At 58.0% G+C, this 25,227-nt stretch overlaps 1 protein-coding gene across 1 annotated transcript in view; it reads right to left on the bottom strand.

Moving 5' to 3' along the window:
- Positions 687 to 25,227, bottom strand: part of USP20 (ubiquitin specific peptidase 20) — a 41,968-nt gene continuing 17,427 nt past the window's right edge. The window contains 24 exon segments of the mRNA XM_021070139.1: positions 687 to 2,104; positions 2,249 to 2,425; positions 2,855 to 2,926; positions 3,873 to 3,975; positions 5,137 to 5,245; positions 6,455 to 6,536; positions 6,631 to 6,800; positions 7,080 to 7,206; positions 7,288 to 7,468; positions 8,249 to 8,294; positions 8,488 to 8,521; positions 11,325 to 11,419; positions 12,029 to 12,201; positions 12,429 to 12,544; positions 12,864 to 13,004; positions 13,325 to 13,468; positions 13,471 to 13,765; positions 16,384 to 16,462; positions 17,925 to 18,038; positions 19,281 to 19,353; positions 19,717 to 19,816; positions 20,712 to 20,843; positions 21,497 to 21,559; positions 23,469 to 23,522. Coding sequence (XP_020925798.1) covers positions 2,265 to 2,425; positions 2,855 to 2,926; positions 3,873 to 3,975; positions 5,137 to 5,245; positions 6,455 to 6,536; positions 6,631 to 6,800; positions 7,080 to 7,206; positions 7,288 to 7,468; positions 8,249 to 8,294; positions 8,488 to 8,521; positions 11,325 to 11,419; positions 12,029 to 12,201; positions 12,429 to 12,544; positions 12,864 to 13,004; positions 13,325 to 13,468; positions 13,471 to 13,765; positions 16,384 to 16,462; positions 17,925 to 18,038; positions 19,281 to 19,353; positions 19,717 to 19,816; positions 20,712 to 20,843; positions 21,497 to 21,559; positions 23,469 to 23,522 — 2,664 coding nt within the window. The 3' untranslated portion in view covers positions 687 to 2,104; positions 2,249 to 2,264.

The following is a 25,227-nucleotide window of genomic DNA, read 5'->3' as shown; positions in this document are numbered from 1 at the left end:
CCCCCTGGGGGCGGGTATCTGTCACTTTTCATGTTGAACACGTTCCTGCGCATGTCTGATGGAATTTCACAGGTGGATGTTTATAAACTCATCCATAAATCTCACGTTCGTCTCTCCCCCAAACCCCCAAAGGATAAATAAACCAACCCCAAGCACAGGGACCATAAAACACCACCGTCACCAAATGTCAGGGAGCTCCTGGTGCCGGACACCAGCAACCACTACATGCCGCGATGCCCAGGCGTGGGGGGAGGAAAGGGACCTCCAGCCCCCCACCCCCTCAAGGGTCCAGGGAGGGGAACCCCTGCTCCCGGGCCATTCCGAGCAGCCCGGAGGCACAGAGCCCGTGCACTCATGCCAGCTGGGGCCCAGCCCCTGGGCTGGGCTGGCCTCACCCCCCACCACCACCCTGTCCACACCGGGGCGCCCCCTTCTCCAGGGACAGGGCTGGTTCCAGGGAAGGAAGACACAGGCTGATGAGTGTTTAAAGCAGTTCAGCCTCCTCTTCGGCTCCTGCAGCCTCCAGATGCGCTCTGCCTTCAGGGAGCCACGCAAAGCCCCTGCAGTGTCCGGTCCCTTGGAATGTTAATCACTGCAGCGCCACACGCCCCCCCACGGGCAGCCAGCTTCACTCTCCCTCTGGGAACAGAATCCACGGCGGCGGACGCAGAGACAACTGCGTGGGCAGCAGGGAATGTTATGCATTTATTATGACATTCTGAGCACAAACTAGACGGCGCAGACGTGGGACGAGATTACAGGCTGCACAGAGGAGTCTACGTCACAAACGGTGCAACATGCGGCCGCCGGGCTCTGCAGGGGGGTCACCGCTGGCTGCAGCAGCAGCTTTCCAAGGACCATGGCAAATGTCCAGAAGTTGCAGCCGTGGCTTGTTCTTTGCTCACATGCTGCCTCAGCGGGGAAGGAACCAGATGCGGTGAAATGAGATCACAGAAGCGAGTGACATGTTATGAGAGCTTGTGGGTGTGGGGCGGGGGCTCTGCCCGAACCACCTGCTGGAATTTCCACTGGCATCTGCTTCTAGGGAGACTGAAGGCCACAGTATGTGGGGGGCTTGGCCCCAGGACTGCTTCCCCACCCCAAATTCACTTTGGCCCTGGCGAGGTGAGCGTCTCACCCCGGCTGTCTCGTCCCAGGGGCTTCAGTGCCACCTGCTGTGCTCCCGGTCCCAGCGGCCTAGCCGTGGCCTCGCTGGACGTCCAGAGGATGCACTTAGGGGACTGGCGCGGGAGAGCTGGCTCAGGACGGCACCTGCCTGGCCCGGGGCTCTAGGCCGCGCAGCAGTGTCAGGGGGCGGAGGGGGGGAGGTGGCGGGCGTACGGCTTCTCTAGCATCGGCCCCCGGGGAAGCTGGGTGAGCAGCAAACACGGCAACGCGAGGTATTTCTGTGCCACCATCTGGGGCCCTGGCAGGGGTGCGTTACAGCCCCTCCACGGCCAGCTCAGCAGCACAGGGCGCAGGGACCAGCTGCCCCCAGAAACGTCCCCATTGAAGGGAAGCCACCCCTGCCCTCCGGTCCCAACTGCGCGGGCGTCCAGAGTCATCAGTCTGCAGGAAGAACACTGACAGCCGCCCAGGATGCGGGGGCTTCGGGGACAACGGGAGGCGCAGGGGCGAAGCGGGGCCTCAGGGGCTGGCTACGGTGACCAGCGGCCGCGTCCTCTCTGCAGAACGCGCAGCACCCTGCTCGCCGGCTCTACCTGGGAGCTGGGTGCCGGACCAGGCACCCCAGGGAGACGCCTGGGCAGCGGGGCAGCTACGCCACCCCGACCCTCCGTCCCAAGGCCGCGGCCCCTGACCGAGCGCTCCAGGGACAGAAGCTGGGCCCGAGCTAGCGAGACGGCAGGTTTGGGGGACACGAGGACGGCAGTGACAGAGGGCACTGCCGAGACAAGGACCCGAGGGACGGTCGCGGAGCCTGGGTCGTTTAAACAAGCCTGAAGTGGGTGTATTTCCGAGCTGCGGCGCTACTCACTGTGAACCAAAACAACTTTCTGCCTCTTTACATCCGCGTTTCCCGGCGGCCGGCCTCTCATCTGGGTACAGACACACCCTCCGGAGGGAGGAGGGCAAAGGTGGGGGCCTGCGGGGACACCAGGGTTTGAGGGGCATCCGCACGGGGCCCTCCCGAAGGTCCTTCTAAGCAGCCTCGGGCTGGGTGTGCTCAGGGCGCACGTCCAACACGGGGGACACGAGTGGGTCTCCGCAGGGGGAGGCGGGGACTTACAGGCTGGCCCAGCAGGTCACACGGCCCGCGTCTCAGCTTCGATTTTCTGCTCCCCGTGTAGGCTCTCCGGGTCCTGGAGCTGGGCCACGCTCTGGCGGATGGCGATCTCGGGGCCGCCGCCGTACAGGCTGAGCAGGTACACCCAGGTCTCCTCTGAGATCTGCCCGTAGTCAGCTCCTGCGGGGCCCCCAGGGTACCGGTCAGGCTGGGCTTGCAGAAGCCGACGTCCTGGCAGGGGGGGTCCGGGAGGGCCAGGCCCCGTTTGGGGGGGTGGGACAGCCCCCGGCTTCAGTGCGCAGCTGTGGATGGCATCCTGGGATTTTCCAGGGGAACGTCCACTCTCTGAGGACCCCAGAGGGCACAACGAGAGTGGCCCCTGGTTTCCCAGGGGGTGGGATTCACACCAAAAGGGCAGGTGGGTGAGGGGCAGAATGGGGGTGGTGGTGCTGGAGGATCCCCAGAGGCCAAGCACCTTGGCCCATCTGCTCAAGCCCTGGCCTGGTCTCCGATGCATGAAGCCCGACTCAGACAGGTGACAAGGAGGCTCCTGGAAGGCCCTGGAAGCCAGGGGGGAAGAGGGGAGCCCGGGGGGCTTGGGAGGCTCACCCTGCTTCAGCTGGATGTGGCCGCTGCCTTTGACCTGGGCGATCCTGCTGTTGTCAATGGGCCCGGGGGGCTCTGGAACAGACGCAGCCTGGCTCAGGGCCTCTGGGCCTCAGCAGCAGCGGGAAGAAGCCCCAGTCCCAGCCCCGCCATGGCCCGCCACCCCCCAACAGACGAGAGCCATTCTCCAGGTGTGATTCTGACACCTGTGATCCCAGAGATGCCTGTGTCCTGGGCCCGAGGGGTCAGGGTCAAGTTCTCGCAGGGTGAGGGGCTCGGGGCTCCAAAGGCTCACCTACTCAAGTCTGACAGCCAGAAGGGACTCGGGGCATCCCTGGACCCAGCAGGGGCCCCTAGCATGGTGAGGTGGGGGGATGTCCAGTGCCGGGTGACCTTGACCTAATCTGATGTCAACAGTCACCTGCTGAGCGCCCTTCCCGTGCACCCCACTAGCTCTTGAAAGCCTCGACAACTGCGGGAGGCGACACAGCTGAGGGAACTGCCGGGCAGGGCTGGCACAAGCCAGAGCCAGGGTCCAGGGGGCTGTGACTCTAGAGCTGGGTTCTCCAGGCGCTTCCCTTCCCGGAGCACTGGTGGTGCTTATGCTCCGAAAGATGAACATCCACCGCCCAGAACCTCCAGGCTCTGCGGACTCCGCCAGGCCCCAAACCCTGCTCCGGCAGCCGGGGGTGGGACTCGGGGGCAGTGAGGGGGGCCGTGTGCAGGGCGGGGCTTGGGTTCTGCTGTTCCCTTCCGAGGACCACGGGGGACTCGGGAGTGGCCCTGTGATGGGGCTGTTTCCACCCCTGTAATCAAGGGGCCAGAGGACGCAGGGTCCAAGTCCTTTGCTAAGAGTCTGAAGCCGTCTATCAACTAAAGGCTGTTATTTGTGCAACAGAATCCCCAGGGAAAGGGCTTGGCAGGAGGGAAGAGCAGCCGCTCCCCGGCCCCGCAGGGAGCGGGGACGCTCCCCGCACCGGCAGCCCCAAGTCCCCCCTGGTGCGGCCCCTGCTTGACTCACCGTTGTCCTTCCCCTTGACAAAGGCCTCCCACTCCCGGAACCACTGCATGCTGATGCAGTAGATGACGCTGGGCGACTCCTCGGCCTGGAACGCCTTGTTCAGCTGGACGGGGCGGAGGGCAGGGGCGGCGTGAAGGCCCCGAACCCCGCCAGTCCTCATCAGACTCACAGAACCCGAGATCCTCAACAGCAAATTCAGACGTGCCAGACAAGCTCACAGAAAGTAAATATCTCCCACAATCCCACCACTCAGACAGCTGCCCCTAACATTTTGGGGACTCTCTTGTCAGTGACTTTTTTTTTTTTCCCCTTTTTAGGGCCGCACCTGCAGCATATGGAGGTTCCCAGGCTAGGGGTTGAATTGGAGCTACAGCTGCTGGCCTACGCCACAGCCACAGCCACAGCCATTCGGGATCCCTACACCACAGCTCATGGCAACACCGGCTCCTTAACCCACCAAGCGAGGCCAGGAACCAAACCTGCATCCTCATGGATCCTAGTCAGGTTCGTTATTGCTGAGCCACAACTTTTTAAAAACGCAATTGAGATCACGGGGCAGATGCTATTCCCCCCACCCCCGCCCATTGAATAGAACCCTCTGGCTCACTCGTTCACTAGTTTGATCCCCTGGCTCACTCGTTAACTAATTTGACGCATCATTTTTGAACAGCCACAAAGCAGAGTGTCTTTTATCCAACCCTCTATGGTTGAATGACGGAGGGTCCCTAAGCCCCTGTTCTTTCTTTTTTTAAAATGAAGCATGGCGACATCAGTTTATTTTTATTTATTTATATTTGATTGTTATTGGAGTTCCCATCGTGGCTCAGTGGTTAACGAATCCGACTAGGAACCATGAGGTTGAGGGTTCGATCCCTGGCCTCGCTCAGTGGTTAAGGATCTGGCGTTGCTGTGGCTGTGGCGTAGGTCAGCAGTTACAGCTCTGATTAGACCCCTAGCCCGGGAACCTCCATATGCCGCAGGTGTGGCCCTGAAAATACAAAAGACAAAAAGAAAAAGTAAAAAAAAAAATAAATAAAGGTTCATTCAGCCCCAAATGGCCGCACCTACGCCTTTAATAGCTGTTCAACAGTCCCCCAAGCAGAGGGATCGACTTCCTCAGCCCAACTCCTGCCAGTGAACACCTTCCAGGTGTGGCCAGGGTACCGGCTCCCCAGCCCGCCCCGCCCCGCCTGCCCCAGCCCCGCCCCCCCCCCCCCCCCCCCCCCCCCCCCCCCCCGCCCCGCCCCAGCCCCGCCCCGCGCACCTTGATGAAGGTGTCAATCTCGATCCGCCTGCGCTTGGCCAGCGCCTCGATCTCCACCTGGCAGATGGAGCACACGTACAGGTGGTTCACGGCAGGGCCGCCCCCAAACCTGCACCCGGGGTGGGAGGGAGAGAGAGACGCCAGCCCTGAGGGGAGGCCCCGGGACCAGCGGAGCCAGGCTCCCTGGTGCTGCCTGGCCCATCCATCGGGCTCCCTGGGCGCCCTGTGCCCGGGTCCTGTGTACCTGTCATTCCCGCTTGACTGTGCCTGAGAGCCCAGGGCAGCGAGGTGCCCGCCCTGCAGCAGGTGTCACAAATATCTGACTGATGAACACTGTCACCGCCTCCCTTGCTTCTGGGCAGGAGCTGTGGTGGTCAAAGCCCACCTGGCCATGGGGTTCCCACTGTGGCTCAGGGGTTAACAAACCCAACTAGTACCCATGAGGATGCAGGTTCGATCCCTGGCCCGCTCAGTGGGTTAAAAATGAGACGTTGCCATGAGCTGTGGTGTAGGTCACAGACATGGTTCAGATCTGGCATTGCTGTGGCTCTGGCGTAGGCCAGCAGCTGTAGCTCCAATTTGACCCCTAGCCTGGGAACCTCCATATGCCCCGGGTGTGGCCTAAGAAGACAAAAGACAAAAAATAAATAAATAAAAGCCCATCCGGCCAGACTCTGAGGACAAAGGGAGGCCTGCAGGTCCCTGGGGGGGGGGGGGGAGTTCCCACAGGGCCTGGGGATGCCTCTCCCTGTGGGGATCTGACCTGCTCACCAGCCACGGGCACAGCCTGGGACTGAGCTGCGGGGGGTGAGGCAAAGCCAGTCCGCCATGTGGGGGCAGCCAGGCCTCCCTGGCTTCTCACCTCCCAGGGCCTGTCTGTCCATCCTCCCGCCTGCCTGGATGCAGAGTGACCCCGACCTGGGCAGGGTCTCTCTCATCCACGAGTCAGCTACATGCTCTAGGTCCTGGCAGACTTGAACCTGGAAGGGCCCAGGCAGCACGTGCTCACAGCCACCCGAGCTGGGCATAGGGTGGGGGAGAGATACCGGCCAGGCTGCCCTGCAGTCAGTGCCCCACCGTCTGTGAGAGGGGCCACTCCGGTCGTTTGGCCTGAGCCGGTTTTCTGTCCCCTGTGACTCGGAGGATCCACAAACGTGTGCATCTCCTTCCATGCAGACACGGCTGCAAGGGGGTCCTGCAACTGCTTCCCGGCCCTTCTGCTGCCTGGTGAGGGCGGCGGGGGCAAGGTGGCAGTCCCTCTCCCGCCCCGCTGAATGCCTGGCCGGGAGGGGACCAGCCTGGCCTCCTGGGACCGCACCTGTTGTACAGATGCTCCCAGACGTTTTGGGGCAGGATCACCACCAGGTCGTCGATGTAGTGGTATTTGTTGGGCGGGATGCCTGCGGAGAAAGGCACAGGGAGCAGGAGCTGGGGGCTCGGCCCGCGACCCCCACCCCGCCCCCCACCACCTCCATGGGAGACGGGCGCCCTCACCTCCGTGGGAGCAGAGGAAGGTGTGGTTGGTGATGGGCCCCGGCTCGGCGAAGGTGTTGAACTTGTTGAGCCATTCCCGGGACACGTAGAACCGCAGCAGGCTGGGCTCCCGCATGGCGGCCAGGGACACCACCTGCTGGCGCTCCCGCAAGGCCTCCTCGCTGCTCTTCCTGGGGCGAGGGCGGAGCGGGGTGGATTAGGCCACGCCCCGTGCAGGAAGCCCCCCCCCCGCCCCTCCCGGAACCCCTCAGCCTCCCTCTGCTCCGCGGCCCCCCCCACCCGCCATCACCTCCCACCAGGACCACGGGAGAAAATCCCACCTGCGGCTCCTGCTCCCCAAACCCTCACGCCTCCGCGGCCGAAAGCCCTTCCAGGCTCCACCACCCCGGCAGGAGGAGGCCCGCGGAGCTTCGTCGGCAGCCCCCAGCCCCGGCGCCCGGGGCCCCCACCTGTAGAAGAGCACGTAGGCCTCGGCGTTCTGCACCAGCGTCTCGTGGACCTCGGTCACGTACTGGTCGTCGAACTCGTACCACTGCCCGTTGATCACGTTCTGGCAGTAGGCGATGTAGTGACCACCTGTGGCAGGAGGGGCCGGCGGGTGACAGATACCCAAGGGGACAGGACGGGGACAGTCGGACTAGGGTGGCTGGGACTCACTGCCTGCCGTGCCGTGGTGGCAGATGACGGAGAGGAGGTCGTAGGTGGTGATCTGGGACGTGCACTCTTTGGCGAGGAAGGGGCGCAGGTCGAGCCCCTCGAGGGGGAAGGAGACGTGGCTGCTGATTTTGAATGAATACATCACCTCGTGCCGAAAGCGCTTCAGGTGAATGCACAGGATCTGGGGGGAGGGGGTCGGTCATCCCAGGGCTGACCAGGGCCCTGTGATCTTGGTAACCCGATGGGCTCCTTGAGGCCTGGCTCTGGGACCTCCACCAGCCCACTATGGCCTGCTCAGGCCGTCGCCCAGGTGAAAACAAGGAACGTAGCGGCCAGAACCTTCCAGAGGCCCCAGCCCCGACTCCATTTGAACACATCCAAGAGCTATGCATGGGAGCCAGGCCAGGTCAGCTCTCAGCCTCTACAGACACACATGGGAGTTCCTGCTGTGGCACAACGGGATCAGCGGCATCTTGGGAGCACTGGGTCACAGGTTTGATCCCTGGCCCGGCACAGTGGGTTAAGGATCCGGTGTTGCTGCAGCTGTGGCTTAGGTTGCAACCTCGGCTCGGATCTGATCCCTGCCCTGGGAATTCCATATGCTGCGGGGTGGTCAAAAATGAAAACGAAAAACAAAATAAAAAGACACATGAGACAACAGAGCTGAGCTCCACTAACAGGACGGGCTGCCAAGATGGGCTGTCCAACACCCGCCTGCATCCTCAGGCCTCATGCAGACACCACTTCCTCTGAAAGGCCTTCCCCCACACCTGCCTCCTGGGCTCCCGAGACGTGCTGAGAGGTGAAGGAGCTGGGGGTCAAGTCGCATGCTGAACCACGAGCCTGCCCACTTGCCACACCTCCCCGGGGTCTCCCAGCCCGAGAAGCAGGGTCCGGAAGGGGCTGGGCCTCCGTCCTGCACGAGGACAGGGCAGAGGGGGCCGGAGGCTGCTCCACTCACCTCGGGCAGCTGCAGGACCTTACAGTACTTCACCCCGTTGCGCAGCCTGGAGGAGAGAGAGCGGACGTGATCGACCGGGGAGGGGGGCCCAAGGCAGAGGAGGGGCCCTCCCTCCCGGGTCCCTCTGGGGGGTCAGGATCGCACTCTCCAGGCGGCCCGGGAGGACGAGGAACACACACAGGTGGACCCCAGCTGGCAATGGGATGTCGGGGAGAGGTCCCCAGGATGCACACACTCACTTTTTACACCGCTCACAGCTGTACATGTTGTCACCTGGGGCAGTAAAATAAAGAGGCAAAGGTGAGCAGGGACGGGAAGTGGGGAGAAGTGCACACAATGACTCACGCTCTAGAAAGAAGACCAACATGCTGCCTACGCGGGACGCGCTGGAGCTACAAGGACCCGGAGAGGCGGAAAGTGAAGGGATGGAAAAAGATATCCCCCTGCCAACAGCGACCAAAACAGAGCAGGACTGGCCATCTTTACATCAGATAAAATACACCTTTGGCCAAAATCAGTTACAAGAGACCAAGTGATAGGTCAATTCGTCAAGAGGATGTAACCATTGTGAACATACATGCACCCAACACTGGGGCACCCGAATATTTAACGGGAACACGAAGACAACGGAAGGGAGAAAAAAGCAGCAATGTGTATTATTAGGGGACTTCAACACTGCACTTTCAATACCGGAGAGCTCAGCCCGAGAGAAAATGGAAAATTTTCAAATCGAAAATGGAATTGTTATTCAGCAGCCCTGAATAACACGATGGCCCAAAGGAACCCAACAGACATACACCGAACATTCGGTCCAAACGTCCAGAACACATGTTCTTCACAAGTACAGACGTTGTCCAGAAAAGATCACATGTCGGGCCACAAAGCAAGACACAACGAATCCACATCACATCTGGTATCTTTTCCAACCACGAGGGTATGAAACTAGAAACCCATGACAGAAGGAAAGCTAAAAAATTCACAAATATGTGGAAATTAAACAGCACATCCCCGAACAACGGCTAGGGCGAAGAGGTCAAAAGGGAAATCAGAAAGCATCTTGAGACAAAACCAAAAATACAGCATATCAGAACTTATGGGATGCAGCAAAAGCACACTTTTATTTTTGGACTTTCAGGGCTGCACGTGCAGCATATGGAGGTTCCCAGGCTAGGGGTTGAATTGGAGCTACAGCTGCCGGCCTACACCACAGCCACAGCAATGCCAGATCCTTAACCCACTGAGTGAGGCCAGGGATGGAACCTGCATCTTCATGGATACTAGTTAGGTTCCTAAGCCGCTGAGCCACCACGGGAACTCCAAAAGCAATTCTAAAAGGAAAATGTATAGCAATAAGTGCCTACATTAAGAAAAAGGAAAGATCTCAAATAAACAACCCAAGTTTACACCCCAAGGAGTTCGAAAAAGAACGAGGAAATTCTGCCACTTGCTACAACATGGATAAGCCTTGAAGACATTAAGCTAAGAGACATAAGTTAGTCACAAAAGGACAAATACTGTATGATTCGACTTAGATGAGGTTCCTAGAATCGTCGAAATCACAGAGACAGAATGGTGGTTGCCTGGGGCTGGGTGGAAGGGGGAAAAGAGAGTTGCTATTTAAGGGGTAGAGAGTTTCAGTTCTTCAAGACAAAAATGTTCTGGAGGTTGTTTACACGATATGAATATATTTAATACTACTGAACACTTAAGAACAGTTAAAATGGTATAATTTATGTTATGAATACTTTATCATAATTAAAAATTAAAAAGTTTTCCAAGGAGCTCCCTTGTGGCTCAGCAGGTTAAGGACCTGGCAGTGTCACTGCTGTGGCTCTGGTTACAGCTGTGGCATGGGGTCCATCCCTGGCCTGGGAACTTCCGCATGCTGTGGGTGTGGCCCCCAAATAAAATATTTTTAAAAATTAAAAATTTTTTCCCGGGAGTTCCCATCGTGGCGCAGTGGTTAAAGAATCCGACTAGGAACCATGAGGTTGCGGGTTCGGTCCCTGCCCTTGCTCAGTGGGTTAACGATCCGGCGTTGCCGTGAGCTGTGGTGTAGGTTGCAGACGTGGCTCGGATCCCGCGTTGCTGTGGCTCTGGCGTAGGCCAGTGGCTACAGCTCCGATTGGACCCCTAGCCTGGGAACTTCCCCATGCCGCAGAAGCGGCCCAAAGAAATAGCAAAAAGACAAAAAAAAAAAAAAAAAAATTTTACCAAAGGTTAATGAGATGGCAAATACCTAACAAAAAAATAAAGACAAGAATGGGAAATATCAAAATAGGAAATAGAGCCAATCCACTTTTATTTATTTTTTTGTCTTTTCGCCATTTTCTTGGCCGCTCTTGCGGCATATGGAGGTTCCCAGGCTAGGGGTCAAATTGGAGCCATAGCCACCGGCCTATGCCAGAGTCACAGCAACGCGGGATCCGAGCCGCATCCGCAACCTACACCACAGCTCATGGCAACGCCGGATCCTTAACCCACTGAGCGAGGCCAGGGATCGAACCCACAACCTCATGGTTCCTAGTTGGATTCGTTAACCACTGTGCCACGACGGGAACTCCGAGCCAATCCACTTTTAAAAAAATGTTCAAGCTCTGGAGTTCCCTAGGTGGCTCAGGGGTTAATGAACCCAACTAGGATCCATGAGGATGTGGGTTCGATCCCTGGTCTCGCTCAGTGGGCTAAGGATCTGGCATTGCCATGACCTGTGGTGTAGGGTGCAGATGCGGCTCGGATCCTGTGTTTGCTATGCGTGGTGTAGGCCAGCAGCTGCAGCTCCGATTGGACCCCTAGCCTGGGAACCTCCATATGCCACGGGTGCCGCCCTAAAAAGACAAAAATAAATAAAACTTCAAGCACATCAGTAATGAAGAAAGTACAAAATTAAAGAATGGTATCCTTTTCGTCCACCAAACTGGTAAATAAAAAGAGGCGAAGCCCTAGGAGCCACAAGGTGGTGGGGCAGCAAAAGCACTCAGTCCCAGGCCCAGCGAGACAATGACAGTAAGTCCCAGACACGCTGATCTGAATGCTGACCCAGCAACCCCCGCCCCAGCCAGCCCCGGCCACTCACCCTTCAGCTCATCAGCAGCGAAGAAGGCAGCCAGGCAGTCTTCCAGGGTGACGACTGGCCCCCAAAACCAGCTGGGGGTACAGGATACCACAAACCTACAGAGACAGAGAGGGAGTGGCAGGGGTGCTGCCAGGCCTGGGCAAGAGTCAGACTCAGGGGCCTTTGGGCTGAGGCCCGTTTGGGCACAGAGGGGCAGCCTGGCCTGGTGGGTGGGATGGGCCAAGGTCGGAAGCCAAAAACCTGGGACCCCCAGCCAGCAGCTGTGTGTCCTTGGGAGAATGACCTCACCGCTCCCCGAGTCTCTTGTGCCCCATCTGCAAAGGGGCCCAAGCCGCACTGGCCTGTCTCCTGGGCAGAGCTCAGGTTCCTGATAGCAGGTGGGTGAAGCAGGCACCATGGTACACAGTGGGGACTCTGGAAAGGCACCCATGGCTCTTTCCGCCAGGCCAGGTCTGCGCTCTAGCTGCCACTTGGTCACACTATCACTACCTGCCTTCCAGCAATCCACAGGCCTCCTGAACGCCGCCATGCCAGTGCGGCCAGGGAACTCCCACCCCACTCAGCTACCTCCCGATGCCCTTCAGCCTCAGGCTCCCTGCCAAACTCTGCCTCCTCCCTGCAAATACTTGCACTTTGCTGTTAAAGGCCTGTCGCCTGGCAGGCTGCAAGGTCCAGGAAGGCCAGGCCAGGGCAGGTGGGCATACCGTCGGATATACTCCACGATAAAGGCAAGCCAGCCCTGGGCGGCGTAGCTGTCCCCACAGGCCCCTGGCTTGGCCGGCACATTCTGGTAGATGGCCGAGTGGAGCTTGGCCAGGTCCTCCTTGCCAGGGATGGGCAGGGACAGGTCCTGGAACGTCTCCACCGTGGTGGACACCTGTAGGGTTGAAGGTCACTCTGGGTCTCCAACTCCCAGGGCTCTGCCCTGCCCAGACCAAGCAGAGTTGCACCCCAAAAAGCAGAACCTGCCTCCCCAAGCCCTGGACACAGGAGCCCCACAACCGGTGGTGGCGGGCGGGGGGGGGAGGCACTGCGGAGAACCAGCGCCCCACCCCCAAGCTGAGTGAGAACCCCCGGGGGCCTCCTGCAGCCCCCTGCACCCACCCTGTCGCAGGTGAGGCACTGCACGAGGCTGAGGATGGAGCCATCGAAGATGTCTGAGATGACGCTGCGGTACTGCTGCTCCTTCCGCCGCCGGCTGCCTGTGCTCGGTACCTGGGCTGGGGGCACAGCATGGGACTAGCCCAGCCCCACCAGCCTGTCTGGGGCAAGGGGTGGGCGCTGGGGCTCATCGGCAGGGACTTGGGGTGGCATCTGTGTGTGCCGCCTCCTGGGGCCTCAGGCACTGTCTGTGAGATGGGCCCCCACTTGTGTCCCCGCGGAGTGAGGAGGGTTCAGAGGCTGCATCAAGAGGGTGCCGCACAGCCCTGGGGAACACGTGCCTGAAAAAGGCGGCCAGGACCCCGATTTCCACCCCCGGCCCCGAGAGCCCACCGGGGGAGGCTGGCCCGCCCTCCCGGGGCGCCAGCTCCTGCGAACCTTTCTTGAGCACGTACGACGGACCCATCCTCACGGGGCTCGCGCGGGGAGGGCTGCCGGCCAGCTTGGCGTGGCCCTCGTGGTGGTGGACGGGGCTGCAGGGGCGAGAGGCACTGCGCATGTGGGCCTCGTTGTCCGGCTCTGGGGGCAGAGGGGACCGTGCTGGGCCAGGGCATCACGCCAGTCCGGGCTGGTCAGGAAGACCTGCCACCCCTCCTGACGGGCCGAGGCCTGAACCACGTGTCTCCTCTGTCCCGCGCCCACCCCGGCCGCAGTCCCAGCCCCCAGGCAGAACGTGCTGTCCATGCACTTCATGTTCTAGGCGGGTTCTGAATCCCACTGCTCAGCCAAGTGAGTCTGCACACGGTCATGTTACAAGGCCGATCTAGCGGGAGAGCCCCCAGGGCAGGGGGGGGGGGCTGCACACACGGGGCTGCGGCGCTCGAGCGGCGGGCTGGTACCTGGCGTCCGGCAGGGGCTGGTGGACCGCGGCGACGGTGGCTGCGTGTCCGTGGGCTGCTGGTCGAGGGCGGCCATGGCGGTGTCCACGTCGGCGTCCTCGTCCACCTGCTCCGAGCTGGTGCGCTGCTGGCCCCAGGAGAACTGCGGTCCTTCCTGCGTTCCTTCTCGGAGATGGCGCGGCCCGCCTCGTCCGGGATCAGCAGCTCCGTCTCGGCCGGCGAGCCGCCCCCGCCACGGCCCTGCCCATCGCCCTCGCCTCGGTCGCTGCTGGAGTCGCAGGACAGGAACTCGTCCTCCGACGGGCTCCGGTCGCCCTCCCGCTTCTCATCCGAGTCGCTCGAGTCCGAGTCCCGAGCCTCCGGCAGCGCCGCCGCCACCCTGGGCTCCTTGAGCTCCTCGTGCAGCTGGTCCATCAGGCAGCGCAGGAACTCCTGGGTGTCCTGGAACCAGGGGCTGCGTCAACAGGGCTTTTCATCGGGCAGACGGCCAGCTGCTTCTGCGCCGAGGGTGCTGGGGGGGCCTCACGGGCACCCCTCACAGGGACCTGGCAGCAGGGCTGTCCTGATCCCCCTTCTATTGAGGAGAACACTGAGGGCTTGAGAGCTGACGGACCCCTCCCAGGTCTTGGGCTGTGAGCCAGAGGCGGTGACCCAGGTCCATCTAAACTCCCCCGCAACCCCCCCCCACCTGCAGCCCTGCTGCCAACTCAGCATGGGAAGGAGCAGGTGTATCACGTTCTGCCACTAAGTCACTGTGCTCCTTAAAGGAGGGGACAGTGTGGGTGGGCAGGGAGCCCACGGAGGACGCAGGTGACACCGTGGGTGTGTGCGCTCAGTTGAGTTCTGCAGGGAGCAAAGCCACCCGCAGGCCAGGCTTTCCACATCCTTGACCTCGACTCTGGCTCTCTCCGCTCACCCCGTCCTTCACCAGCCTCATGCCCACGCCTTCCCCAGCCAGGGCGACCTGTGGCAGAACAGGCGTCCGCAGGCCTGAGCATGACTTGGGCTAAGGTGCCCCTTCAGGTTGGCCCAGTCTCGCATCAGGGCAGTGACACTGTCATTCCGACTACCCTGTGACTAGGTCTCAACCCAGAGGAAGCAGCGAGGCCCAGCCAGGAGCAGTGCACACAGGAAGTGCCTTAAGAGGTCAGAAGATGACAGTGGCCGGCCTCCGACAGCTGGGGGCGCTTGGTGTTGAGCAGGGCCACTGGGTTCCAGGTCCAGTCCTGTCCCTCTCAGTCCCGGACCTGGGTGTCAGAAGAAGGCCCTGGACCCAACTCCTGCCCACATGAGGTGTGATCATGCTATGGCCCCCAAAGCCTCTGGTTACGGATAAGGGGAGAGGGGCCTTGTTTTCTCAGTTCTAGCAGAGGTGGGGAGGGCTTCTAGATGCGAAATTTCCTCAGGCCAGTGTCCAACCCAAAGATCAGAAAATTAACTGCCGGCAACTCTGTAGCATTAGGGAAGGGGTTGGAGACCTGTGTCCTGGGTCAGGCCACTGAAAGGTTCTTTTAAGAAACAGGTCCCCAGAGTTCCGTTGTGGCTCAGCCGCAATGAACCCGACTAGCATCCATGAGTATGAGGGTTTGTTCCCTGGCCTTGCTCAGTGGGTTAAGGATTCCGCGTTGCTGTGAGCTGTGGTGCAGGTCACAGATGCTCCTCGGATCCCAAGTTGCTGTGACTGGGGTGTAGGCTGGCAGCTGCAGCTGATTTGACCCCTAGCCTGGGAACTTCCATATGCTGCAGGTGCGGCCCTAAAACGACAACAAAAACAAAACAAACAAACAAACGAAAACAGAAAAAGAAACAAGCCCTCAATACACATCTATTTTTTCTTTCTGGTTCTTCCTTTTCACAAAAGTACCCTGTATTCACTGCTAAAACCTCAGGCCGAGTGGAAGCAAGACAGCATCCTCTGGCCACTGAGAGAGGCCTACAGCTGCTTGTATGCTTCAGACTCGGAAACGTTCTCCGTGTTATGTCCAGGATGCTTCTGGAAGGCAGTGGCCGCTCAGCCTGCTCCAGGGGGTCCTGGGAGCCTGAGGGCCGGCAGGTGCTCGCACAGAGAGGGCAGCACCGCGGTGAGGGATGGCTCAGCTAGGCCCGGATCCTGCCCCTGCCACTACGCGCTGTGTGACCTGAGCTGGCTGCGGAACCTCTCTGAGTCTCTGCTCCTTACCTGTGTTATGACGGTGATGAGAGTTAGTGAGGATAAACGGGGCTGTGCTTGTGTGGCAGGTACGGACCACTTCATACATGGTGCACGGAGGACTCGGATCACTGCCCTGAAAGGCGGTGCCGAGGCTGTGCTGAGTTTCTCAGGCTGAGGGTGTGAGCAGAGCTAAGGCCCTGCAGCCCTCATCCTGAGAAAGACGGGGCGGCAGGGTGGTGGGGGCCAAAGGCCTCCCTTGGTGACCGCCACTCTGTTCCCAGCCCCCACACTCAGGGAGCAGCATGGGCATCGGCCACGCAAACCGGTTCGGCCCCAGCCATGAGCCCAGCCGTCAGATCCCTGTCTGAGGCAGGACCTGGACCCCGTGAGTGGTCAGCTCGGGGCCGGGGAAGGTGCGTGGCTGCATTCTGCTTCATCCTGGGCCCCCTGTTTTCTGCCATAAAAAGAGATCACTGGCTTCGAAGGGGTTCTCTAGATTTACAAAAGTGTGTCGTCCGAAGGTTTACTTTAGTAAAAGTGCAATTCCACCTGGGTTTGGGGGCAAGGAAGCCGGTGCCGCTGCGCGGGGATGCCAAGGCCTCGGACCCGGAGGCAAGGCTGCCTGAGGTCAGATGTCCCCTCCCCCACTGTGTAACTGGTAGGTGAGGACTGGGCGGGGACTTGGCTGCGGAGCCTCAGTCTCCCCACCCGTCTAGTGGGGAGAACACTTGCTGGGAGGCTCCCACGTCCTCACCCATGTGACGGGCTCAGGCAGCAAGTCCGGTCCAAGGAGACCCGCCTCGGAAGACTGAGCTGCTCTTGCTATTTCCCACGGGGGTCATGGCCTTGAAGCCAGGCCTGGCAGGTTACAGCCCTGGGTGTTCCCTGGGCAGCTCGGACGGCCTACCTGCTGGGCATAGCCTCGGAACATCGGGTTGACCAACTTGATCCCGTGGGACAGGCTGGTGGGAACCACGTAGCTGGGGCTGAAAGAAGACCAGACCCGTTAGCACAGGTGGCCGGCTCTGAGCGACATGGGCCCCCGAGGGCTGGCAGGCAGGCAGCCAGTCAGCCAGGACGGCCCGAGCAGGCTCAGCGAGCCATTTACTGCAACTCTGGGAGGTGCGGACCTGGCCAGAAGCACTCTCTCCTACGGTCAAGGAAGAAAACAACTCATGGTTCGGCCAGGCCAAAAGCTACTGACTGCTATGACAGCGCACCCGGCCAGCCCGTGACAGTCCTACTTTGAAAGTGTTCTCCTTCTGTGGGAGTTCTCCTGCGGCACAGCAGGTTAAGGATCTGGCATTGTCACTGCAGCAGCTTGGGTCGCGGCCGTGGAGCAGGTTCAGTCCCTGGCCCGGGAACTTCTACATGCCATGCGGCCACAAAAAAAAATTGTTCTCATTCTAAAATATTTACTGTGGTTTTCTGATTTCAAAAATAAGACATGCTCCTTATTGAAATCCAGAACATCTTGGAAAAGCGTAAGAAAGAATCATCACCACTAATGGTACCACTCAGAGACAACTCCCATTTGAATTTCCAGATTTTTCCATGACAATACAGACACATACACACAATCATAGGCAGACAAACACTTCAACAAATCTGGCTTATTAAAATTGGGATTATATTGCATCATATTGTCTAAGAATCTGTGTTAAACAATACTTATATAATACTGCGTATAATAATATATTTCTATGTACTCAGTTTAAATTATTCCCAATTTTAACTTTTCCTGGAGAAGCAGATCTAACTCAGACTTTGGTCCTTTTTTTTTTTTTTTTTTTCGGTCTGGTTCCCAGGCTAGGGGTCGAATCGGAACTGTAGCTATCAGCCTACACCACAGCCACAGCGACACTGAGATCCAAGCTGCAACTGTGACCTACACTACAGCTCACAGCAATGCCGGATCGTCAACCCACTAAGCAAGGCCAGAGATCGAACCTGCGTCCTCATGGTTTTTGCTCATCAGAGTCGTTTCCACTCAGCCACGATGGGAACTCCAGGCTTCTGGTCTTTAAATTCCTTTTACGCTGAGCTAAAACCTCTGCCTGCTCAGTGCCAGCCACCACTTCTGAAGCCCTCCCCTCCAGGCACAGATGTGGCTGAGACCTAGGAGTGGTCCCCACATGTCTGGATCTCAGTGCACAGGCTCCAAGCAGGCTGCCAGCTCCAATCAATGCCAGGTTCAAATTCTAGCGCCACCTTTCCCAAGATGTGTTTTCTAGAGCAAGACACTTAAAACTCCCTGAAGCTCAGTTTCCTCAATCTGGGATCCAGGGCTGGCTACGACCTACACCTCAAAGGCCTGCTGGCAGCATCACCTAAGGTAGAGCATGGCACGTGCCTGGTGAGAGGCTGAGAGCGCAGGAAGCGCTCCATCAAGGGGCCAACAGAAAACCCATGCCACCCCCTGCCAGGGGTCGGATCATGGTCACTCACCGTTTTCTGTGCCAGACCTCCGTGACCAGCTTCTGGTAACTTTTGCACAGGGCTGGCTTCTTGTCTGTGCGCACCAGGCCGCCACACTCCAAGAAAAACTGCGTCAGCGGGGGGCTGGGGGTGCAGGGCAGGGATCCAAGTCAGAGGAGAACTGCTTCTTGTGGGGGGACACACTGTGGCCCCCCCCAGAGTCTGAAGTGCCTGTGATGACTTGAAGGATCCCGCCTGTATGGGCCGAATTGCATCCTCCCAAATTCATAGGTTCGAGCCCGCTGAATGTGACAGTAATTGGAGACAGAGTCTTTCTTGAAAGACTGGTGCATTAAAGAGAGGAGCCACCGCCATCACCTCCCCTCCCATCAGCCCCTTCGGAAACACTCCTGAGCCTGAGGCATCTCCCCCACTTCCTTTCTCTTTGTTTCTGCTATCTCATTACAAAGAAACAGTCATTGTGGAAACACTAGGAAATACAGATAAGCAAGCAGTAATAATTTCTTTTTTTGCCTTTTTTTTTTTAGGGCTGCGCCCAGGACATATGCAGATCCCCAGGCTAGGGCTCGAATTGGAGCTGTAGCCACTGGCCTACACCCCAGCCACAGCAACATAGGATCGAGCCATATCTGTGATCTACACCACAGCTCCTGGCAATGCTGGTCCTTAACCCACTGAGCAAGGCCAGGGATCGAACCTGGGTCCTCATGGATGCTAGTCAGATTCGTTAACCACTGAGCACGACAGGAACTCCAGGAGTAATAATTATTGACCTTAATCCTACCACGTGAAGATAGCTGCTCTGAAGATTTGGTGGCATACCTTCTAGACTTTTCTATGCACATACATCCCTCTCTCTCTCTCTCTCTCTCACACACACACACACACACAGAGACACGGTGGGAGACCCTGAGTGCCGGACATAGGAGACCTTCCAGCTTCAGGGCGTTGACAGCCTATCCAGATGGAAATGACTATTTCCCCCCTAAGTGGGGCTGCACCATCCAAAGCTTTATAACCTCCTTTTTTTTCTGACTCATCAGATTCTGAACCCCTTCCTGTTTTAATAAATATTGTGCTGCACCATTTTTTCCTATATTCACTGCAAGGCTGGCCTGCAATAAATTTATAATTTTGTGGACCTTTAAGTGGGTTCCAGTAAACAGCAGAATGAGGAATATCACTGCGGAGACATTTTTCTCAACACCTCTAGGAGCCTCTTAGGAGAAATTCCAAGAGGAGGATTGCTGTGTTTTTAGGCGTCCGGCTGCATAACCAGGGATGGGGCTTCTGTGGGCCGCACACGCAAGCCAGCTTGGGGGCTGCGGCTGCTGCGTCGGGGCCCAACCCCCAGAGGCGTGACACCTACCATTGGACAGCGCCTGCAGGGCCGCGTTCATGTAGCAGGAGTTCCCCAGGTTCTTCATGCCCGTGAGGCCTGGGAAGCCAGCACACACACGGGGAGGCGAAGGTGAGCATCCTGTCTCGGCAGGAGCCCCGGGACCTCGCTGGAGGAGGGCGTGGGTAGCTCTGTCCCACCCCAGAAGCCTGCCGGGTCAGAACCCCTGGTTCCCGCTCCCAGCAGTGCTGGTTACAACTCGGGGTGTGGAACCCATGGACCCCTTGGCCCGCCCCCTCCCCCCAGCCTGCTGTCCGCACTGCGCAGGCGCAGTGGCCAGGCTGCAGAGGGGCCGGCCCGCCCCGGGGCAGACAGCTGAGAGCAGGAGGGGCACGGCCGGGTCTCATCCCTGCGAAGCCCCCACGCTGCCATCCCACCCCGAATGGCACGTGGGACTCTTACCTCGAGGTTTGAGGTCGTCGTCCTCGGACTCGGACTCGCCTTCGTCGGCCACAGCAATGGGGACAGCTTTCAGAGGGTGGCAGGGTGGCGGTGGCGAGTCCTGCGTTCAAGAACCAGAGTGAGGAAGACTGGGGCGCGCGGGGGCGGGGGGGGGGGCGAAGAGGGGTCGGGGGTCAGAGGCCACGTGCTTCTGCGGGGGGACGGGGAGAAGCCCAGGCCCCCAGCCAGCCCCTCTGAGCAGAGGACACCTTGGAAAGAGATGGCACTGGTGGCCTTGGCGAGAGAACTCCCTGACTTGCAGTTTATTACAAGAATGGGGAATAATTATTTATAACAAATTTGGGGAAAAGTAGAAACAAAGAAAAAACAATAGGCAATTCAACTTTCCCGAGACAACCCCTGCAGACAGTCTTTTAAACGGTTCATACATACAAGCCCCCCAAACAGAATGTGCATACACTTTTTTTGGTAATAAATCATAAACATCTACCACATCCATAAATGTACCCCGCAAACACTTATGGGGCACCTATTATGTATGAGGGCATGCCCGGCTTCCCCGGGGCACTGAGAGCCCTTTGACTGATGCTTCTTGCCCCTGGGGCTCCAGGCTGGGCTCGCTGCCTGCCTCCTTTAAGGGCTGCACAGGGTGGGGGTGGGGGTGGGGGTGTTGCAGGTGTTTCCCTGGGAGAGGTGGCTGCAGTGACCATCACCAGGTGCTCTGAGCTGGGAGGAAGAGTGGGTACAACCCCAGGGCCTGCCCCCACCCCTGCTGAGGCCTGTGAGCTCCCTGGGGTCAGCCCTGCTCCCAGTCACCTCTGTATCCTCAGCACCTCATCCAGGCTGTGGCCCTAGGTTGGGGTTCAGTGAGCCTGAGCTGACAGGAGCTCCTCAAAGCCACCCAAAGGATGCTGAGCAGGAACTGACACCATCTGGGAGCCACTGCCCTGCTCTCAACATGTGCCACCACCCGCAGGCCCCCTGCACCCCCTCACCTGCTCTGAGAACTTGGGCAAGGGGCCCGGCGGGTGGGCTGCCAGCCGCTGCTCCAGAAACACCTCCTTCTCACAGGCATAACACCATACCCGGAACGTGGTCAGGTTCACTGTCAGGTTGTGCGTTTTTACCTGGAGGGCAAGACCCAAAATAAGAAGGATATGCTGGACTAACAGGTGCCGCAGGCCTGCATCGGGCTGCCTCAGCTCTCAGGCCTCAGGAAAAGGCCCTGTCGGGCCAGGGGTCTGGAAGCTGAGAATCTGGTCATCCCCCACCCAGCCAAGAGTGCCACGGGCTGCCAGGGTTGCCATTTACCAAATACGTGTGCATGCCAAGTGCCTGCGGCTGTGTTATCTCTCTCTCTCTCTTTTTTATTAATGAATTTTATTACATTTATAAGTGTACAACAATCATCACAACCAAATTTACAGCATGTGTTATCTCTTACTTCTTTTTTTTCTCCTTTTGGGGCTGTATCCATGGTATGTGGAAGTTCCCAGGCTAGGGGTTCAATCAGAGCTGCAGCCGCCAGATCCAAGCTGTGTCTGTGACCTACACCACAGTTCACGGCAACGCTGGATCCTTAACCCACTGAGTGAGGCCAGGGATCAAACCTGCGTCCTCATGGATGCTAGTCGGGTTTGTTACTGCTGAGCCATGATGGGAACTCCCTCTCTTAATTCTTTACTCTGATCATTCCCAGTTGATACCACTGAGCAGGTGGCTCAGAGCACCTGAGCAGGTGGGTGGAGCCAGGGGGTGGCTGCAGAGCCACCAAGCTCACCTGCGCATGGATGGTGCTGTGGTCGGCGAAGGATTCTCCACAGCCAACGTAGGAGCAAGAGACCTGGGGAGAGAGGGCAGGAGAGTGGCTTGGGGCTGGCCAGGAGCACAGCAGGGCAGCGTTCCTGTCTCCACCCAACAGGACCCACAGGGGCCCAAGCTGACATGCCCACATTGCACTGGCAGGGACACTGCCCCTGCCTCTGAGCAAGCCGGGCAGTGTGCCCTGGGCTGCTCCTCTCCTGCAAGAAACCCTGGCAGGGCCGCAGCCAGTCTGGGCAAAGCTAAGGCCCGGCTGCTTGGTACCCAGACCTCTCCCTCTCCCTCGTCCTAAGGGGCCAGTTACTGAGATGCGCGCTTTTGATCGGGGAGCCTGGGCCTCAGAGTCATTTTCAAATGCAGGACACTCAATGGGCAGAGGGAGCGGGGGCCCGTGCTGACGCTGTGCCCCACAGCGGGGCCACCTGTCCCTGGTGACCAGCTTTTGGTCTTGCATTCTCTGATCCTGATCTGCCCACCCTCCAAGGCCCAGCTCAAGTGCCTCCTCCCTGCAGGCCTCCTCCCGGCGACGGGCCGGCTTCTCCACGGGAGCGTCTGGTGTCATGTCCACCTCTGCTCAGCATGGCATGGGCTGGAGGGCCTTCCCAAGAAAGGATGTGCCACTTTCTCATCAGGTCCTCGTGTCTGTCTCTCTGGAGGGTCTGTGGGCTCCCAGAAGGGAGGCCCACTTCTCACACTTCTTGCTGTCCCCGCCCCTGCCCCAGGGTCTTGCAGTGTATGACACACTGAGCGACAGGCCCAAAAGGATGAAGCCAAAGTCCCCTGGGGGCTTCCACGTCTTCTGAAAAGACTTGAACTCTGATGCTTTCGCCTCCTTGGGCTGTCTTTTTTGTTTCTACTTCCACGTGCTTTAAAAGAAATTATACCTAACAGCTATTTTTTTTTTTTTCTTTTTTGGCTGTGCCTGCGGCATGTGGAAGTTCCCAGGCCGGGGATCCCCGCAGTGACAATGCCAGATCCTTAACCCACTGTACCACAAGGGAACTCCAAGTAAGAGCCATTTTTAGTAGGATTATAAAATGTAATACATACTTATGAAAAAGTTGGAAAGTACTACAAAGTTACAGAGAAAAAAGAACTACCCAGAATTCTACCACCCAGAGAAAACTGTCACGTTTTGATACATCCATTGTTACTCTTTTTGGTCAGCAATAATAATCAAATCACAACCAAAATATACCAGACACTTTCTATGGGCCACATACTCTGGTAAGTCTATCACAGGCATCATTTTGCCGAATTCTACCCAAAGGTGGGGTCTGCAATGCGGGGTCAGGCATCACTGTCGTGGCCTCTACTTTCTAGATGGGGAAACGAAGGTCCAGGCTGGCCCAGGCACCAATTGCTACAAAGAGGCACCAGGGCGCAGAGCCAAGGTGCTGCATTGTCTCACAAAACGTTCAAGGATAAAACTTTGTCTTTATGCCACTGCGATCGTTCAGTCCAAAATCTTCTCTAATCTGCTGTTTCCTCTTGTCATTTTTTTTGGCTGCACCCCTGGCACATGGAAGTCCCCAGGCCCGGGGTCAAATCGGAGCGGCAGCTGCCCGCCTACACCACAGCCACAGCAACACCAAATCCAAACCTTGTCTGCAACCTATACCGCAGCTCACAGCAACACTGGCTCTTTAACCCACTGAGCAGGGCCAGGGATCCAACCCCGTGTTCTTGTGGATACTAGCTGGGTTTGCGTCCACTGAGCCACAACGAGAACTCCTCTTCTTGTCATTCTAAATGGCTGCCGGGGCAACCAGCCAGGGACTCCGGAGCCCTCTTGGCTTGGGTACCACACCCAGACATCCAGGCCCTGTGTGCCGGCCCAAGGTTTCCAGCAGTGCCCATGGGGGACTGATGTTCCCAGCCCAGAGTCTAGACTGAGCTCCACGGCCCTAACAGCTGCAAGGATGCTTTACCTGGAGACAGGCCCACAGGTTGGGTCCCGCAACACCGCACGACTGACAGGTGCCCTGTGAATTGAGGAGAGACAGGAAGAGGGGAGTGTGAGTGGCCCACGGGATACACACCGACAGATGTGCCCTGAAGGTCTCAGCTTAGAGGCTCTGCTTCAGAAAGGTCCTGACCAGCCCATGGGGCACTTTTTATTTTTAAGGCCCCGTGGCCTGTGGAAGTTCCCTGGCTAGGGATTGAATTCGCTGTGATTTACAACACAGCTGCGGCCATGCCGGATCCTGAACCTGCTGTGCCACAGCGGGAACTCCCCCTAGGGGCACTTTAAACTTTCTTGCTTAAATTCTGCTTTAAAACGTGCCTATCAAAACATTTTCAACATAATCATTTAAAGCTTAAATAAACAGACTCCTTAATATGCGCCCTCATCACACAGTCTTCCGTCACTGCACAAATTATTTATTTAAGGCTTTCTCCCCACCCAGACTGTGGGCTCCGTGACAGAGGGATGGGGTGTTTGTTTGTAGATCAGGAGATCAGTGTATCTGTCGACCACAGAAAAACACCCAGGTTTCTGGTGGCCTGGAAGATAGAGACGGCGTTTTGTCCACCAATCTCTCTCCTTCTTGCTTTATGGTTTTTTTGTTTTTGTTTTATGTTTTGTCTTTTGTAGGGCTGCACCCAAGGCATATGGAGGTTCCCAGGCTAGGGATCTGATCGGAGCTGAAGCTGCTGGCCTACACCAAGGCCATAGCAATGTGGGATCCGAGCCTCATCTTCCACCTACACCATAGCTCACGGCAACGCCAGATCCTTAACCCACGGAGCAAGGCCAGGGATCGAACCCTCGTCCTCATGGATGCTAGCTGGATTCGTGAACCACTGAGCCACGACGGGAACTCCTCTCCCTCTTGCTTTAACAACAGAATACATGAATCTGGCTAAGCACATGGCCAGGTGCAGGCCATGTTCCCCAGCCCCCACTGTGAGCATGGGGCTCAGTTCCAGTCAATAGGGTGACAGTGCAAAGGGACATGTGCCCCTTCTGGGTTTTGCACTTCCCTTGCTCTTTCTTGTCTTTCCACTGGAATGCAGATGCGCTGGCAGGAGCTGAAGCAACCACTTTGGACTCGGAGATGAAAGCCATATGGCTGAGAATGGTGGAGGTACCCTACCAGTGTTACGTGCATCTGGAGTGTTCAGTGGGAGAAAAGTAAACTTCTCTCTCACTTAAGCCACTGTATTTCAGGGTCTCTGTTATAATTTAAACTGTGTCCTAAGTAATTCTGTCTGTGCCTGTCTAGAACAGCAATTCCCAATGAGCTTCCACAATACCCAAGATGTCTCTACAGTCGTGAGATTAATTCCAACGGCTGGTCTCTGTGGCCACTACAGTGTTTAATCAGAGTGAGGGCTGCTGCCCGGTGAGGGATCACAACGGGCCAATTACCCGGCTGAGTTCTTCTGTGCACTCTGCTCACGTCACCTCCAGCACAGACTGTGCAGCAGGTCCCCTCAAGATCCCCTTTTTACAGATGAGAAACCAAGGCTCGGGGAGGTCACAGTCCCCCCCGACAGGGTCAGAAGGGTAGCGGAGGAGCCGGGGTCATCTAACTTCCCACGAGGAAAGCCCAGTTTCCTCCCTGGGGTGGCCACAAGGATCCCTAGGCTTCCATGGGAAGTTCTACATGCCTACAGGAAACGCCGAGAAGATACAAAAGCAACCAATGTCCATGGCTATCAGAGGGTGGGATGGAGAGGGGG

This window comes from Sus scrofa, chromosome 1, assembly GCF_000003025.6.
Source record: "Sus scrofa isolate TJ Tabasco breed Duroc chromosome 1, Sscrofa11.1, whole genome shotgun sequence".
Classification (NCBI taxonomy): domain Eukaryota; kingdom Metazoa; phylum Chordata; class Mammalia; order Artiodactyla; family Suidae; genus Sus; species Sus scrofa.
This window is presented reverse-complemented; position numbering and strand designations above follow the sequence as displayed.